Source organism: Engystomops pustulosus, chromosome 3 (assembly GCF_040894005.1).
Source record: "Engystomops pustulosus chromosome 3, aEngPut4.maternal, whole genome shotgun sequence".
Taxonomy (NCBI): Eukaryota; Metazoa; Chordata; class Amphibia; order Anura; family Leptodactylidae; genus Engystomops; species Engystomops pustulosus.
This window is the reverse complement of record NC_092413.1, coordinates 75,408,733-75,425,842: the sequence shown is the minus strand read 5'-3', so window position 1 is coordinate 75,425,842 and position 17,110 is coordinate 75,408,733. Positions and strand designations below refer to the sequence as shown.

The 17,110-nt window shown below is 41.3% G+C and overlaps 1 protein-coding gene across 3 annotated transcripts in view; it reads left to right on the top strand.

The window, feature by feature from the left end:
* LYST (lysosomal trafficking regulator) overlaps positions 1-17,110 on the top strand; it is a 511,246-nt gene that overhangs the window by 283,721 nt on the left and 210,415 nt on the right. For all 3 annotated transcript variants that reach the window (XM_072141114.1, XM_072141113.1, XM_072141115.1), the window contains exons 26-27: positions 4,255-4,421; positions 14,838-14,987. In XM_072141114.1, the coding sequence (XP_071997215.1) occupies positions 4,255-4,421; positions 14,838-14,987 (317 nt within the window). The remainder of the gene's footprint in view (positions 1-4,254; positions 4,422-14,837; positions 14,988-17,110) is intronic.

Here is a 17,110-nt window from a genome sequence, read left to right as displayed (position 1 = left end):
TGAGTAGCAGAGTTGGTGGTCGAGTCATATCGGAAGTGTTGACACCCTGGCTGCAATTGCTACAACAGGCTAACAAACTGACAGGCAGCAAAGGAACCGTGAAAAATTGGATCAGGGATGAGCTAAAATAAACTTTTTTATAATTATGCTGGATGATTGTTTTAACCCCTTACCGACATGTGACGTAATAGTACGTCACATGTCAGGTCCTGGTGCATGGAGAGGGCTCGCAGGCCGAGCCCTCTCCATAGCCGGTAAGTCTTTGCTGCATATTGCAGCAAAGGCTTACCGGTAACACCCGCAATCGGTGCCGGCACCGATCGCGGGTGTTTTCCTGCAGATCGCCGACACTCGCCGCCATCTTTCTGAGGATCGTCGCTCCCCGTGACGTCATCTCACGAAGACCCGAAGCTACTTCGGGTTAACCCATTCATTACAATGTGCTTTCAGCACATTGTAATGTATGAGTAGTAAAATATACATATGCTGCCATACTGAGGTATGGCAGTATATGATAGGATCCTACAGACACCCTAGGGTTAAAGTACCCTGGGGAGTCTGAAAAATAGTAAAAATAAAAATAAAAGTTAAAAAAAAATTCAAATAACCCCCCTTTCTCTAGAACTGATATAAATAAACAGTAAAAATTATAAACACATTAGGTATCGCCACGTCTGAAAATGCCTGATCTATCAAAATATAACGGTTTTTCACTGCGTTTAACCCCGTAACGGAAAATCGCGCCCAAAGTCGAAAATGGCACTTTTTTGCCATTTAAAAAATAAAAAATTCTATAAAAAGTGATCAAAAGGTCGTATAGTCCTAAAAATGATAACATTGTAAACGTCATCAAAATCCGCAAAAAATGGTACCACCCACAGCTCCATACACCAAAGTATGAAAAAGTAATTAGCGCCAGAAGATGTCAAAATCCCCCAAAAAAATTTTGTACAGGAGGTTTTAATTTTTTTAAATGTATGAAAACATTATAAAACCTATACAAATTTGGTATCCCCTTAATCGTACCAACCCAAAGAATAAAGTACACATGTCATTTGGGGCGCACAGTGAAATCCGTAAAATCCAAGCCCACAAGAATACGGCACAAAAGCGGGGTTTTTTTTACCAATTTCACTGCATTTGGAAATTTTTTTCCCGCTTCCCAGTACACGGCATGGAATATTAAATACCACCATTTTGAAGTGTAATTTGTTACGCAGAAAATAAGCCATCACACAGCTCTGTACATGGAAAAATAAAAAAGCTACAGATTTTTGAATGTGGGGAGTGAAAAATGAAAACGCAAAAACGAAAAAAGGGCTGCGGCTGGAAGGGGTTAAGAGTTGTTATTTGCTGTAGGTTCACATACTGAGTAGGTTTCTCCTCCCCCTACATTTCCTACTACTACGGTAAAGCGCCCAGAGACATTCTGGCTTATTCACATAATTTTGTTGATTTTAAAAGTGGAAGGATAACAGCAATAACACATCTTAGAGGATTACCATAGTCTGAGTGTCTGAATCTACGAGCAAGTACAGGTTTATCATTTATGTTTTTAATGGTAAATTTTCTTTAACCCCTTGGCACAATGAAACATAAATGTACATTGTAAAATGTGGTCTATTGCTGCATTCTGCCATCCATGTACATCCCAGCAACCACCTGGGCTCCAAAGCAGAACCTTTGTGATCTCTGGGGGAGCTCGGCTGTGTTTAGAAATTGCAATGCCGGCTGTTTAACTCTATAAATGCTGTGGTCATGGTGACTGCGGTGTCTATGGGGAATCCTTTGTGCCAGTGAAGGACCCCCGGACTGCCTTCAGTATATGCTTGTTAGATCTTGCTTTCGGCGCAATTATAAAAACCATAAAAAAGATACATAAATAGGATATCACCATAATTTTGGTGACCCATAGAATGAAGATAACATTGTTGGCCGTTCACCATACCATAAAAACAAAAAAACCCCTAAAAACCCTTAACAAGAATTATTTTCTTATCTCCGCCCTAAATGATGTATCTTCCATTCTTCCCAGTTTTTTTCCCATAACATCATACTCTCGAGAAATTGGGTATTAAACTTTGTGGAAATTTTCTGTCATTTAATACATAAATGAATACATTATCCAAAAAAAATGTAAATTTCATCTCCATTTTGCTTTAACTTCTGTTAAATACCTTAAGGGTTAACAAACTTCTTAAAGTTGGTTGCATTGCAGGGTGTCATTTTTCTTTATAATGGGGTAATTTATGTGGTTTTACCATCTTAACGGAACCTCATTTTTACAAAAGACAGGTTACAGAAGCCCATTATAGCTGCATTGCACATCTGCCTTTCTGCTTTCTCTAAGCATTTGCATTACAATATATTGTATATACTCGAGTATAAGCCGACCCAAGTATAAGCCGAGGCCCCTAATTTTACCACCAAAAACTGGGAAAACCTATTGACTTGAGTATAAGCCGAGGGTGTAGTATACAGCTAGCCAGCCCCCATGTAGTATACAGCCAGCCCCCATGTTGTATACAGCCAGCCCCCATGTTGTATACAGCCAGCCCCCATGTGGTATACAGCCAGCCCCCATGTGGTATACAGCCTGCCCCCATGTGGTATACAGCCTGCCCCCATAATGTATGCAGCCTGCCCCCATAATGTATGCAGCCTGCCCCCGTAATGTATGCAGCCTGCCCCCGTAATGTATGCAGCCTGCCCCCGTAATGTATGCAGCCTGCCCCCGTAATGTATGCAGCCTGCCCCCGTAATGTATGCAGATCTGCCGGCGGGCGCGCACTGACGTCATCAGCCGCGACACCGCTGCATCTTATTGTGCGCCGGACGCGATCTGCCGGCCACAGAAGAAAGAAGAGGAGCCGTCGCCTGGTACCTCGCCGAGGATCGGGAGCCACGCGCTGAAGATCGGGACCTGCGCCAACGATCCGGACACCGGAGGGTGAGTATTAAGTTTTTTAATATTTTACTTGACTCGGCTTATACACGAGTATATACGGTAATTGTGTGTTATAACTTACCTTGCACAGAATCCTATGTGTAGCCCCAGGGTTTGGGCTTTGGTTTGTATGCATTTCAAAAAAACAACATACTTGTGTGTGCTGCTTACTCCTCAGCTCTCAGTCCCCACCTTTGTGCATCTAAACAGCTCCTCCCTCCCCCACTGATATCAGATCACCAGGCTGTGAGCTCTGTGCAGGAGAGAGGAGCTGTACAGGAGCACAAAGGTGGGGGCTGAGAACTGAGGAGTCTGCAGAATGGACCGGTCACATATTGTTTTTTTAAATGCATCCAAACCAAAGCCAACCCCTAGGACTACACAGAGGATTCTGTCAGGGTGCAAGGTTGGTTATAACACACAATTATACTGTAATTCTAATGCTTATAGAAGGCAGAAAAACAGGTGTGCATCTGTAATGGGCTCTTGCAACCTGTCTTTAGTGAAAATAAGGTCCAGGTAACAGGTCCCCTTTAAAGTCACTTGATAACTGAGCAGTGTCCTGTAAATATAGGTTTTTGGCGATTTTCATAAAAAAGTGAAAAAATGCACCCACAGTTCTAAGCCCCAAAAAATCCAAGCAAAATGAAAGGGTGCATAAAAAGCCATGCCAACATAAAGCAGACATTCAGGAAACTAATGCCTCCAATCCCCTCACTTTGGATATACACTCCACAGCCTCACCAGGAGTATGGGGAGCTCTGTGTTGAGCTCCAGGTACTTGTGTTTCCTTCTGATTAATGGAGGCCTGCGTTAGGCTTAATTTTGCATATTTTTCAGCACCTCGTACAACCTGCTGATGTACAGAGTCTGTGCCTTGATGTCCAGACCAAAGGAGGACATTGTATGATCTGAACCAGGGGTAGACAATTAACTTTCCCATGGGGCAGCAAGAGAATTTGGAATAAGGCCCAACTAATATACTTGCCTCAGCCCTTGCAAATGTACTTGGCATGCCTAATGTGGCCCACGGGCACAGCTCTGGTTGAAAAGCTGAGGGTTCCCCAGCCCTGACAGAGAAATTATGATATCCATGACTCCTGGTGGATAATGCTAAAAAGGTGAAGGAGAAGAATAAAGAAATATATGAAGTCAATATAGTAGACATCCTAAAAAAGTGCCCCACACCTTAATAACAAATTCTCCGGAAAAAAAATACAATGGCTTAAAAAAAACATGAAACTTAACACCAAAACTAATGTTAAAGTAATACCACATTGTAAAATTTTTCCCATTCTATTTTCCAGTGTTTCTTCGGATGAGTACATTTTGCTAGCTTGTGACTTGCAGCAGCTGCTCATAGCTGTTACCATACACTCCTGCAGTTCATCTGGATCCCAGTATTTTCGAATAATTGAGGATTTGGTTGTGATACTTGGATACTTGAATGAAAGCAAAAATGAAAAGTTGCAAAGTAAGAAATTTTATTTACTGTTGAAGTATTTTAGGTCATCTGAACAATATTGAAATATACTAGAAATGCTAAATATGCTAGATATGTCATATTTACATACTCTTTGCAGATAGCACATTTATAAATGTCATTACAGTAACCAAATGGCTATATCTCCTATTTCCGACTGTAACAGTGGACATTTTCATTTGTGTAAAAATCCTATTCTTTTATAAGGAAGAATAACAATAACTTGTAAATAAGTTGAAAGCATGATAAACCAGAGTAGCATGGATCTATGTACTGTGACTGCAGTCATCACAGTTCCTGTATCTTTAAATGAGTGTCCCTGATTTATCATGCTTGAATTTGATGGTAGACTCCCTTTAACTTAGGTTCAGTCTGGGTATTACAGCCTTATTTAAAATGCCTGACATTTGTATCAGCCAATGCTGTGACTTCAAAAATTTAAACCTGGAGAAAACTCACAGATTTTGCAGCCTAGCTGTAACCAGGACCAACGTTACCCCATGGCAAAGTGGGCAAATGCCCAGGGTCCTTGACCACAAGAGGACTTCCTGACAATCTGAGGTATGTATGATGCTATGGCAGGGACCTCCCTCCATACAGAGAAGTTCCATGCCGGAGGCTGTAATAGTACTAGATTCAGATGGAATACAGGGTGAGCACTCCGGAGTCCCCACCTCTTGAGGTGTAGATGGGGTATTAAAAGATCTCTGGAGAGATCCTTGTACTGCCAGTTCAGTCAAGTTCAAGTACATTGTTCAGGTACCTGAACTGCCGGTTCAGGTATCATGAACACTTCATTCTCATGATAAGGACATAGTTTTTCCCTTATACAAATCCCTGGTCAGACCAAGCATGGAATATTGTGCACAGTTTTGGGCACCAGTGTATAAAAAGGACATAGTAATCAATCAGACCTGCAGGTATGAGAAAGCTATTGCTCTTCGGTCAAAAGAAGTCTACATGTTCCCAGTAGGATAGGAGGATGCATAATAAACATTACCAAGAGTGAATTATTACAACCTACCAATAGCTCTAGATCAGGTTTAATATGTTTAACCCCTATGCCCACTAGGACATTATAGTACGTACCTGCGGGAAAATACATCCCGCACAGGGACATTCTATAACGTCCCGCTTCTGACATCGGCTCACGAACATAGTCGGCACCAGAAGCAGTGGCTGTCAGCTGTATATTACAATTATGCAAAAAAAAGTTAAGCATATAAAATGTTGGTGATGCTAAACTGAACAAGATTTTCTCCAAATTAAAATTCAATAATATTGAATAAAATACACAGCACCCCCACATATTTGGTATCACTGCTTATGTGACAATCTGCACAATCATAGTATCATAGTATATAAGGCTGGAAAAAGACGCAAGTCCATCAAGTCCAACCTTTAAGAATTAAATAAATGTTTTATCCCCATAACCCGTGATATTTTTGCTCTCCAGAAAGACATCCAGGCCTCTCTTGAACATGTACATAGAGTCCGCCATAACAACCTCCTGCGGCAGAGAGTTCCATAGTCTCACTGCTCTTACAGTAAAGAACCTTTGTCTATGTTGATGGTAAAATTGCCTCTCCTCTAGGCGTAGAGGATGCCCCCTTGTCCTGGTCACAGGCCTAGGTATAAAAAGATCTTTGGAGAGATCCTTGTACTGTCCGTTCAGGTATTTGTACATTGTAATGAGGTCTCCCCTCAGTCGTCTTTTTTTTAAACTGAATAATCCCAAATTTTGTAATCTGTCAGTGTATTCTAGTTCCCCCATTCCCCTAATAATCCTGGTTGCTCTCCTCTGCACCCGTTCCAGCTCTACTATATCCTTTTTATACACTGGTGCCCAAAACTGGACACAATATTCCATGTGTGGTCTGACCAGCGATTTGTATCCTCTCTTGATACATCCCATAATTTTATTTGCTTTGGCAGCAGCTGCCTGGCACTGGTCACTAAAATAAAATTTACCATCCACCAATACCCCCAAGTCCTTTTCAGCTTCAGTTTTACCAAGTAATTGACCGTTTAGAACATAATTATACTTTTTATTTCCATGGCCCAAGTGCATAACTTTACATTTATCTACATTAAATCTCATCAACCATTTCTCTGCCCACTCCTCAAGCTTCCACAAATCCCTCTGTAATGCTAAACTATCGACCTCAGTATTTATTACTTTACACAGCTTAGTATCATCTGCAAATATTGAAACTTGACTGTGTAAACCCACTACAAGGTCATTAATAAAAATATTAAAAAGAAGTGGCCCCAATACTGACCCCTGTGGCACTCCACTATTAACCTCAACCCAATCTGAGAATGTGCCATAAATGACGACCTTCTGTTTTCTATCACTAAGCCAATTACTTACCCAAATACACATATTTTCTCCTATTCCTAGCAGTCTCATTTTATATACCAACCTTTTATGTGGCACGGTGTCAAATGCCTTTGAAAAGTCCAGATATACAACATCCACAGCGTCCCCCAGATCCAGTCTTGAACTTACCTCCTCGTAGAAACCAATCAGATTAGTCTGACAGGACCAATCTCTCATAAACCCATGCTGACGCTGGGTTATAAGGTTGTGCACAGTGAGATACTCCAGGATAGCATCTCTAACAAACCCCTCAAATATTTTCCCCACCACAGAAGTTAGACTCACAGGTCTGTAGTTTCCAGGATCGCTATTTGATCCTTTTTTGTATATTGGTACCACATTTGCTATGCGCCAGTCCTGTGGAACATAACCAGTCCTCAGTGAATCTTCAAATATTAAAAATAACGGTCTGTCTATCACGGTACATAGTTCATGCATAACCCGGGGGTGTATGCCATCTGGCCCCGGTGATTTATCCATCTTAGTGCTTGCGAGGCGGCGCCGTACCTCTTCCTGGGTTAAACTGTTGACATTCCAAAAAGAATTTACATTATTCCTCATTGTGTCTTCCACCAGGGGATTTTCCTGGGTAAAGACAGTTGAGAAGGTGACATTCAGTAGACTGGCCCTTTCCTCATCTCCTTCCATCATGACCCCCATGTTATTTTTAAGGGGACCCAAACTCTCTGTTTTTAGTTTCTTATCATTTATATACTTGAAAAATAATTTGGGATTATTTTTGCTCTCTCTGGCAATTTTTCTCGGTCTCTGTTTTTGCAGCCTTTATCTGCTTTTTACAGGATTTATTTTTCTCTCTAATCCTGTAATGCCTCATCGCTACCTTCACGTTTTAGCACCTTAAACGCTTTATCTTTCTCGCTTATTGCTTTTCTTACAAGACTAGTTAGCCACATTGGCTGTTTCTTGTTCCTCTTTTGCTTTTTCCCATAAGGTATGTGTTTCTAACAGGACTTTTTCAGAATATATGGGAAAAATTCCCATTTTTTGGGGGGGGCTTTTGTCTTTGAGAACATTATCCCAGTCTATGCCTTTAAGGTCTTCCCTTAGTTGCTGAAAATTTGCCCTCCTGAAGTTTAGAGTGTTGGTTGCCCCTTCCCTAACATTCTTAGTAAACCGTAGTACAAAATCAATGATATTATGATCACTGTTCCCCAGGTTCCCCCCAACCTGTAGTTTTGATACCCTACCAGGTCTGTTGGTTAGGATAAGGTCCAGCAGTGCCCCCCCTCTTGTTGGCTTCAGGACTATTTGCGACAGGTAATTGTCTTTTGTTGTTGACAAGAACCTGCTACCTTTGAAGGACCTGCATGTTTCTGCTCCCCAGTCAATATCTGGGTAATTGAAGTCCCCCATGATAAGTACTTCACCATGCTTTGAAGCCGCATCCATTTCACTTATCAGCATTTCCTCTGTTGCCTCCATTATATTTGGAGCCTTATAACAAACCCCTAGTAATATTTTATTATTCTTTTTCCCTCTATCTCCACCCATAGGGACTCCACATTTGCATTTGTGTTACTGATGTCAACTCGCAAGACAGGCTTGAGGCAAGAATTCACATATAAACAAACCCCTCCCCCTTTTTTATTTATGCGATCCTTTCTAAAAAGACTATAACCATCTATAGTATCAGCACAGTCATAGCTACTGTCCAGCCATGTCTCGCTGATACCCACTATATCATATTTCCGCTCCAACATCAAGAGTTCCAGTTCCTCCATTTTGTTTGTGAGGCTTCTGGCATTTGTGTACATACACTTTATATGGTTTTCCCTGTCCGTATTCCTTTTGTTCTTATTCCCCAATCTCATTCCATCCCCCCTTCCTCCCCCTTATTCCCAGCTCTCTATCTACACTGTCTATTTGCCCTGCACAAGTGTAGTTGCCCTCCCCCCAGGTCTCTAGTTTAAACACTCCTTCAACCTTCTAGCCATTTTTCCCCCCAAAACAGCTGCACCCTCCCCATTTATGTGCAGCCCATCTTGGACCCAAAACCCTCCTTCCTACACCAACTTTTGAGCCACTTATTTACCTCCCTGATCTCCCGCTGCCTTTCTGGTGTGGCACGTGGTACAGGCAGTATTTCGGAGAAAACTACCTTTGAGTTCCTTGCCCTGAGCTTATGGCCTAAATCCCTGAAATCATTTTTAAGGACCTTCCACCTACCTGTTACTTTGTCATTAGTGCCAATGTGGACCATGACCGCTGTTTCCTCACCAGCCCCTCCCAGTAATCTGTCAACCCGATCCGCAACATGCCAAACCCGAGCACCCGGCAAACAACACACTGTTCTGTATGCACGGTCTTTGTGACAGATTGCCCTGTGTGTTCCCCTAATAATCGAATCTCCCACTACCAGCACCTGTCTGACCTTGCCTGTGCTCCCATTACCCTTCTTACCGGAGCAGACAGTCCCCTGGTTGCTAGAGGCCACGTCTTGCTGCAGCATTGCTACCCCAGAGCTGATATCCCCCTCATCCGCCAGCCTGGCAAACTTATTGGGGTGCACCAGATCAGGGCTAGACTCCCTACAACTCTTCCCTCTACCCCGCCTTCTATATGTTACCCAACTAGCTGCCCCCTCACTCTGCACCTCCATACTTCCCTCCCCACACCCATCTTCCCCAGAGAGTTTGTGCTCCTGGAGCAGCAAACTTTGCTCCATATTGTCAATTGCCCGCAGCCTTGAAACTTGCTCATTTAGATCCAGAATCTGGGCTTCCAGATGAGCAATTTTCACACATCCCACACAGCAGTATTCCCCCTCAAACGGCTGTTCAAGGAAAGCATACATGGCACAGGATGTACACTGTGTAGCAATGCCACTTATGGAGTCCATTGTTCTAATGGGGATTACAATAGAAATATGCACGGAAAGAAGGAAAGAAGAATTTACAGTCAAAGTAATACAAAATACAGCAGTTACCTGCTAAAGTACCTCAAACTTAAAGGGGTATTCTCGTCTGGACATTCACATTCAGTTTCATTAATCTGCCATATATAAAAATTTCTTATATTAAAAAAAAATGTTCCTGTGTGAAGATAATTTCTCATATATGTAGTGATATGGTCCCTTAGAAACGAGATAGCTTCCTCGGATACGACCACCTCTGATGGATTGAGTGCACAAAGAAACAAAAGGTTATTGTATATAAAATGTCCGGAAAATACTACATGTCGCACAGCCGTCCTGTGGTAATGATTGCTGAATCCTGGGGGTCCGGCAGGACTCAATAGCGCATATCTGGCCAACGCTGCCAGAGTGTGACGTGGTCGTATCCGAGGAAGCTATCTGGTTTCTAAGGGACAACATGGCTACATTTATGAGAAATTATCTTCACACAGGAACATTTTTTTTAATAACATCCAGTTGAAGAAATGTTTACATAAGGCAAATGAATTTAATAAAATGTAAATGCCCAGATGGGAATACCCCTTTAAGTCACTTAGGACTCTGCACACACTTTGATCAATGCACACTCACCACCAAGCTCACACACTCGCTTTTCTGATGCTTTTTTAAAGGTAATGTGCCACAAAACTCTGCAGAGCTCACTGCAACAGGATCTGGCTGCAAAACAATGAAACAGAATAATTTTTAATTATTACCCTTTAAAGAAAATGCTCTAAAAAGTGTTTAAAAAATGTAACGCGCTGCAAAATAAGACCAAAGAAGAACAAAGTTTCTCACAAATAAGCCCTTAACCGGATTTGTTAGCCAAGAAATAAAAAAGTTATGCATATGAAAAGACGGTGATGCCAAAATTAACAACATTATCACCAAATTCCTTGTTATTCAGTAAAATTGGGAAAAAAATTAAAAATCTATATAAATGAGGTATTTTCGTGATCATGGTGACCCATAGAATAAAAATAATCTATTTTTATGGTATGGTAAACGGACAAAAAAAACACATCTTCCTAAAAATTGATGATTTTAATTTCTTCCACCAAAAAAGAGTTAATAAAATGTCACCAATAAGCTATAGATGTCCCCAAATTATGTACCAGAAAACTGCAGGCCCACATTAAAAAAAAAAAAAAAAAAAAAAAGCCTGTACAATTTAACAATGCTTATCTACTCTGCATGGCACCTCCTTCTATTCTATGCTCGGGCGTGCAGTTACCACCACATATGGGGTATCAGTGTACTCGCGAGAAATTGAGTATAAAACTTTGTGGTGCCTTTTTTCAATCAATCCATTACAAATGTTTAATTTTCCACCCAAAATGAATGTATTGTCAAAAACTATTACAATTTGCAGACTACACCTCAATTTTGTTTTAACACCTAAAGGGTTAACAAACTTCTTAAAAGTGCTTTTTCATACATTGAGGGGTGTAGTTTCCATAATGGGGTAATTTACTAGTCTAACTATTATTTAGGCCTCTCACAGTCAATTAAAAGTTGGAACAGGTCCATATACATACAGGTTTTGGCGATTTTCCCAAAAACGTGAAAAATGCCACCGAAATTCTGTGCCTCATAACATTCTAGTAAAATATGTGTAATCTTAAAAAAACATGACAACATAAAGCAGGCATTTGGGAAATATTAGTTCAGAACTTTTTCAAAATTTTTGCCGTTTTTTTCATAACTAAACACAAAAGATTTCATCCAAATTTTTAAACTAATTTGAAGTACAATGTGTCACAAGAAAAAAAAATCCCCTGGATATCTTATAGTGTTCCAAAGCTATAAGCACTTGATCTGAAGATCTGAAAAATGGGGCCGCATCCTAGAGCCCAAAATAGGCTGAGTCCCGAAGTGGTCAATATGTTATAACTTTGTTGTATTTGTTAATTTGGCAAAGTCTCACAGTGAATAGTAGGTAGGTGGGGGGGGGGGGGAGGCAGGACCCCACGCGTTTCGTCACCAATGTGACTTCCTCAGGGGTAGATAAGTAAATGGACATATGTTGTGGTTTATATGTGGTGTAGTGCCATGTCCCAGGTCATTTGCATACAGCTTTAGTACCTTACAGTTTAGTTTACAGGCATGTAGAGGGACAATGAAGGGATAGTGGCAATTTATGGCATTTTATGAAAATATATTTAGTTTTGGGGGTTAATTTTCCTGATGGGTTCTCTTTGAAACCAATAAAATGTTTAAATAGATGACAAAGTAGTACTGAAACAGGTGTAGAGGAGAACGACTACAATTATTAGGGGAATAGGGGACTAGAATACATTGGTAAATTACTAAACATGGGGTGAATCAGTTTAGAAAAAAGACGGCTGAGAGGAGACCTCATTACAACGTACAAGTTCAATGTGCATTGCATTGAGGTCTATACAATCTATCATTGTATTCTAGTTCCCCCATTCCCCTAATAATTTTGGTTGCTCTCTTCTTATTCTACCTCTTCTTCTTCTACCTGTTCCACTTCTGCTATGTCCTTTTGCACTGGTGCCCAAAACCCGCGACAGCTCACAAAGATTTAAAGGAAACCTACCACTTGAAGTGGCAGGTTTCCGATGGCAATACCGGGCACCAGCTCAGGGTGAGCTGGTGCCGGAGCTTATTTTAGTTAGTGTTTTAAACCGCGGTATTGCGGTTTAAAACACTTTTTAAACTTTATAGCCGGCGCAGGCAGGTACGCGCTCGGCGCTTACCGTGCGCACGGCTACATAGGAAGTGAATGAGAGCCGCGCGCATGGTAAGCACCGAGCGCGTACCTCCATGCGCCGGCTATAAAGTTTAAAAAGTGTTTTAAACCGCGATACCAACATGTTCAATTTTCCATAACATCCACCAGTGCCACTGTCGGATACGGACTGTTGTACCAAGAGGCAGATTCTAATGCAAATTTAACTTGATGAGTATCTGATGACACATGTCCTGGCAACAAGGGATCCTCTCTGTTCAATTTTTGGGTTGGTAAACTGGACATCTGGCAAGAGCTTGCCTTCTGTGCCTTATAGGCGCTAGTCTATGACAGTTGAGCAAGTGTCCAGAGTATGTGTTCATTATCAACAAGATCTTTCTGTGCACAGCCAATGTGAACATTCTTAAGTGAATTAAGATGAACTAGGAGTGAATCCCACAGGACTTGTGCCAGTGCCTGAGAGAGTGGTTAAAGTGTGACCTACCTACTCCTCTCGCTCCACCTCTTCCACTTATACCACCTTATCCTTGATTCCAACACTGGAGCACATGAAAGTGGTGGAGTTCTCATATGACATTGAAGACTTAGTGGCGGCATGAGATCAAGGAGAAGGATGTCAACAGTGCAGCAGGGGCAATCGGTCAAGGAACACCTAGGTACCAAGGCTGCAGTTTTTAATTGACTTTGCAGCTGAAATGCCTTAACGAAAAATGTGAAGCTTTGCACATTTTGATTTGGATGTAATTAAAGAATGTCTGCTTACAAAAATATATACACATTTATTCACACGTCTAATCCTCCGGGGTGTCAGATGCCACAAGTACGCCTTAATGCAGCCACATGGAGGAAGTAGACATCAGGAAGTAGGAATGAGAGATTCCTATCCTACTGCCCCCCCCCCCCAAACTCTTACCTGTCAGCTCAGCTGTGTGTTGTAGAAGATGTGCCCCATAATATACTTATCATGCTGTACAATGTACAGCATATTTTGTACATAATGGTGCAAATGATCCATTCTTTATTGTGTAAGGTCATGTGGCTTGGCCCCCTTACATGGTGTCCCCTGTAGCAGCTACTATGGCTGCTACAGCTGGAGCTGAACCCTGATGATGGTGTAAACAGGCATGTATGATGCTAGAAATGCAAATAGTACTAAGACTGCTACTATTAACATAGTACTAGTTTATGCAAATATTGCCACATCTTGTACTGTCGTCCTACTGTATAATGCTCTGAAAAGGGCAGTCATTCTTTTTTACAGCGCCTAGGGTCAGTAAGACAGACTGGCATATCTCGATCAGTAGTCTCACCCCAACTCCCATCTGTAATGGCAAGAGGCACACAGGGTCCTATGTCCCACCTTGCCAATAATGGAGTTTGGGACCGCTCATCACTAGTCATTTATCATTGTTGTTTGTTGTTCTATGTTGCTTATCTTTTGTTTTATTTTCTTGGTCTATCTTTACCTAATTCATTGGCGGTAAAATGTGTAGATGGTAAAACCAAGTGATAAATGTCTGTCTGTGTGTTTATATACATTTTAAGTGTTAAAGTGTGTGTATTCTTTATCAAAGAGTTTTGCTTTATAGTTTAACCCTTTTCTGAAAGGCATTAACGGGCTTTAATGTTTTGCATAGTAGCACTTTTGTATATGTGCTTATTTAAGGGTAACCTGTCACCAGAGGTCTATATTTCACTGGGTACAGGTTCCCAACTCGCGCTGTAAAGTGCATTACAGATATACTTCCCACTCATCTATTTTCAACACAACCCCTCTCAGATCCTTCCTCTGCCCATCCCTCCCCCACATGATGTTGGCTCACCGCACATGAAAACCTTACACTTGTGCAGTGACCCTTCCGTCTCTGTTATGGCCACGGTTACAGAGTAGGAATGGGACGCATGTGCAGTGAGCATCTATATGCAGCAAGCCTTCTTGCTGATCACTGCTCATGACTGAGATAGATAGCTCACCGTGCAAGCACAAGGTTTTCATGTGCGGTGAGCCGAGGTCATGAGGGGAAGGGATCTGCAGTGGGAGAGGTTGTGTTGAATAAAGCTGGACAGGACGTTGAGGAAATAAAATATGGTATTTACGATGTGGACGTCACATTTTGAAATTCAACTGCCCCCGGGAAGATGCTGGCATGGAGCCAGGTAAAGTTCAAGAAGGCTTATTAAACGAACGACTAAAAACTAAGGTATTATAAAAGCATATCTGTAATAAATTTTACAGCGTGTATAGGAACCTGTACTTGGCGAAATATAGCCCTTTGGTGACAGGTTCCCTTTAAAAATAAATGAATTAAGAAATAAAAAAATTATAAAAATTAAAGAATTTCTCTTTAAAAAAGGAAATCTAACATGTTATTTATATTTCTGAATTATTTCCAGATATGGCTGTTCTAATGCAGTTCAAAATTTTACAATCTGCTTTTGAGTTTATTAAAACCACTGCAAACCAAGACAGTCAATCCCTTTCCACTACTTACAGTATTTCTCAGTCTTCATTTACAAAATATTCAAAGAGGAAAAGTACTGCAGGTGAGTAAATATTTAAAAGAACACAGAAAATTAGATAAGTTGTTTATGTGTTTTAATCTAAGCTTTACAATAGCAGCAAGTGTTTATGTTCTTTATAGTTTAACTCCTTTATGGATTTCATTGCAATAGATAGCCTAAAACAAGACAGCCTTGTTCTCTCTATGTATTCACCTGAGGCTGTCCTTGTAACAGATTGCCACTCCCTGATGATGTCACAGGGAGCAACTATCTAAGCCAATATGGCTTTTTAATGGTGCCGGGCATCTTTCGTGGCGGCGATCGAATGGTTAACCGGGTTAACCAGTGGATGTTTGTTGCAGTATGCAATAAATGCCCACCTTGTATGGAGAGGGCCTAGCATGTTGGGGTTAAAATGCTCAACACAACCATAGATAAATTCTTGGAGAGGTGTATTTTCCAAAATGGTGTCAATGTAAAAACGGAGCTCCAAAAGTTAAATATTGTTCCTTCCCTGCATAGTCCTGCTGTGTGCCTAGCCTGTTGATTATTGCCACATATGAGGTATTGCCATGACACAGCACTCCAAATCCAAACTCGTCAAAACGGAGCTCCAAAAGCTACATTTCACTCCTTCCCTTGTTTTTATTGTAATATGGTTGTGATAATATTATTGCAACATATGGGGTATTGCCGTACTTAGGACAGCCCACAGAATGATATTTGGGGTGTTTGTTTAAAGTTGCATGAGTTGGGCACAATATATTTACCACTAAAATGGCATGTTTGAGAAAAAAATGCTCACCACAACCCCAAGTAAATTCTTTAAGGGGTGTAGCTTCCAAAATGGAGTCACTTCTCAGGGGTTTGCATTGTACTGGTACATCAGGGTCTCTGCAAACATGACATGACGCTCCAAACCCAAACTTGTGAAAAAGGAGGTCCAAAAGCTTAATTTTGCTCCTTTCCTTCTCAGTCCTGCTGTGTACCCAGCCTGTACATTATATATTATATATTTGAGCTCAGGAGGAAAGGAGCTAAATTTAGGTTTTGGAGCTCCGTTTTCACTAGATTGGTTTTGGGAGTCCCCCTGAGGTACCAGTACAATAAGTACAACCCCCAAATAGTGACCCCATTTTGGAAAGGGCGCCCCTCAGAGAATACATGTAGGGTTGTATGAGCAATTTAACCCATAAGTTGCAGGCTCAATACAAAGTGAATAGTGCAGAGTAAAAATTGTATTGAAATTGATCAAATATGCCATTGTAGTGACAAAAGCATTTTCCCAATTCATGCCACTTGGGAAAAACACATCAAAAATCATTCTGCGGGTTACCCCGGTTAGGGCAATACCCCATAGGCATCAATAATCTGCAAGATAGAGACACGGCAGGGCTCAAAAGGGAATACCTTGCATTTGGATCACAGACATTGTATTTTTTTTTTTTTGGCATTTGTAAATGCCTATAGGGACCAGTACAGTCGAAACCCCTAAGAACTGACCTTATTTTGGAAACTACACCCATCCATTGAATAATCTAGGTCAGTGGTGGCGAACCTATGGCACGGGTGCCAGAGGCGGCACTCAGAGCCCTTTCTGTGGGCACCTGGGCCATCACCCCCAGCACACCAGACAGGACTCAAAGAATTTTCCTGCAGTTCCAAGCAACTTAAAAGATGCTGCTTTCAGTCATATATTTAAGTGATACTTACTTCGCTACTTGGGACTGTAGGAAGAGGGAGAATGAGTAGACAGGGCCAAATTATTTTGGAAGACCTTCTGCTGGCCCCACAATTCTCTGTGTACAGAGGGACACTGGAAAGAAGCTAAAAAGATGTAAATTTTCCATCTTGTCCTCAGGAGGCCAATGTGATCGAACGTTTTTAAAAAATAGGGAGCAATAAGTTACTGCTTTAATTTTTGGTTCGCAATAAATATGAGGGGTTTTGGGTTGCAGTTTGGGCACTCGGCCACTTAAAGGTTCGCCATCACTGATCTAGGTGTATAGTTAGCATTTTAACCTCACAGGTGGACCCCCCTCCCCAAATGCATAATGGATAGTACATAGTAAATAATATCCATTATGTCAACTTCTGCCCACCTCCTGCCACGGGAGACAAACACCCCAAAATCCGTGTTTTCCTGGGTACAGCAATACCCCATA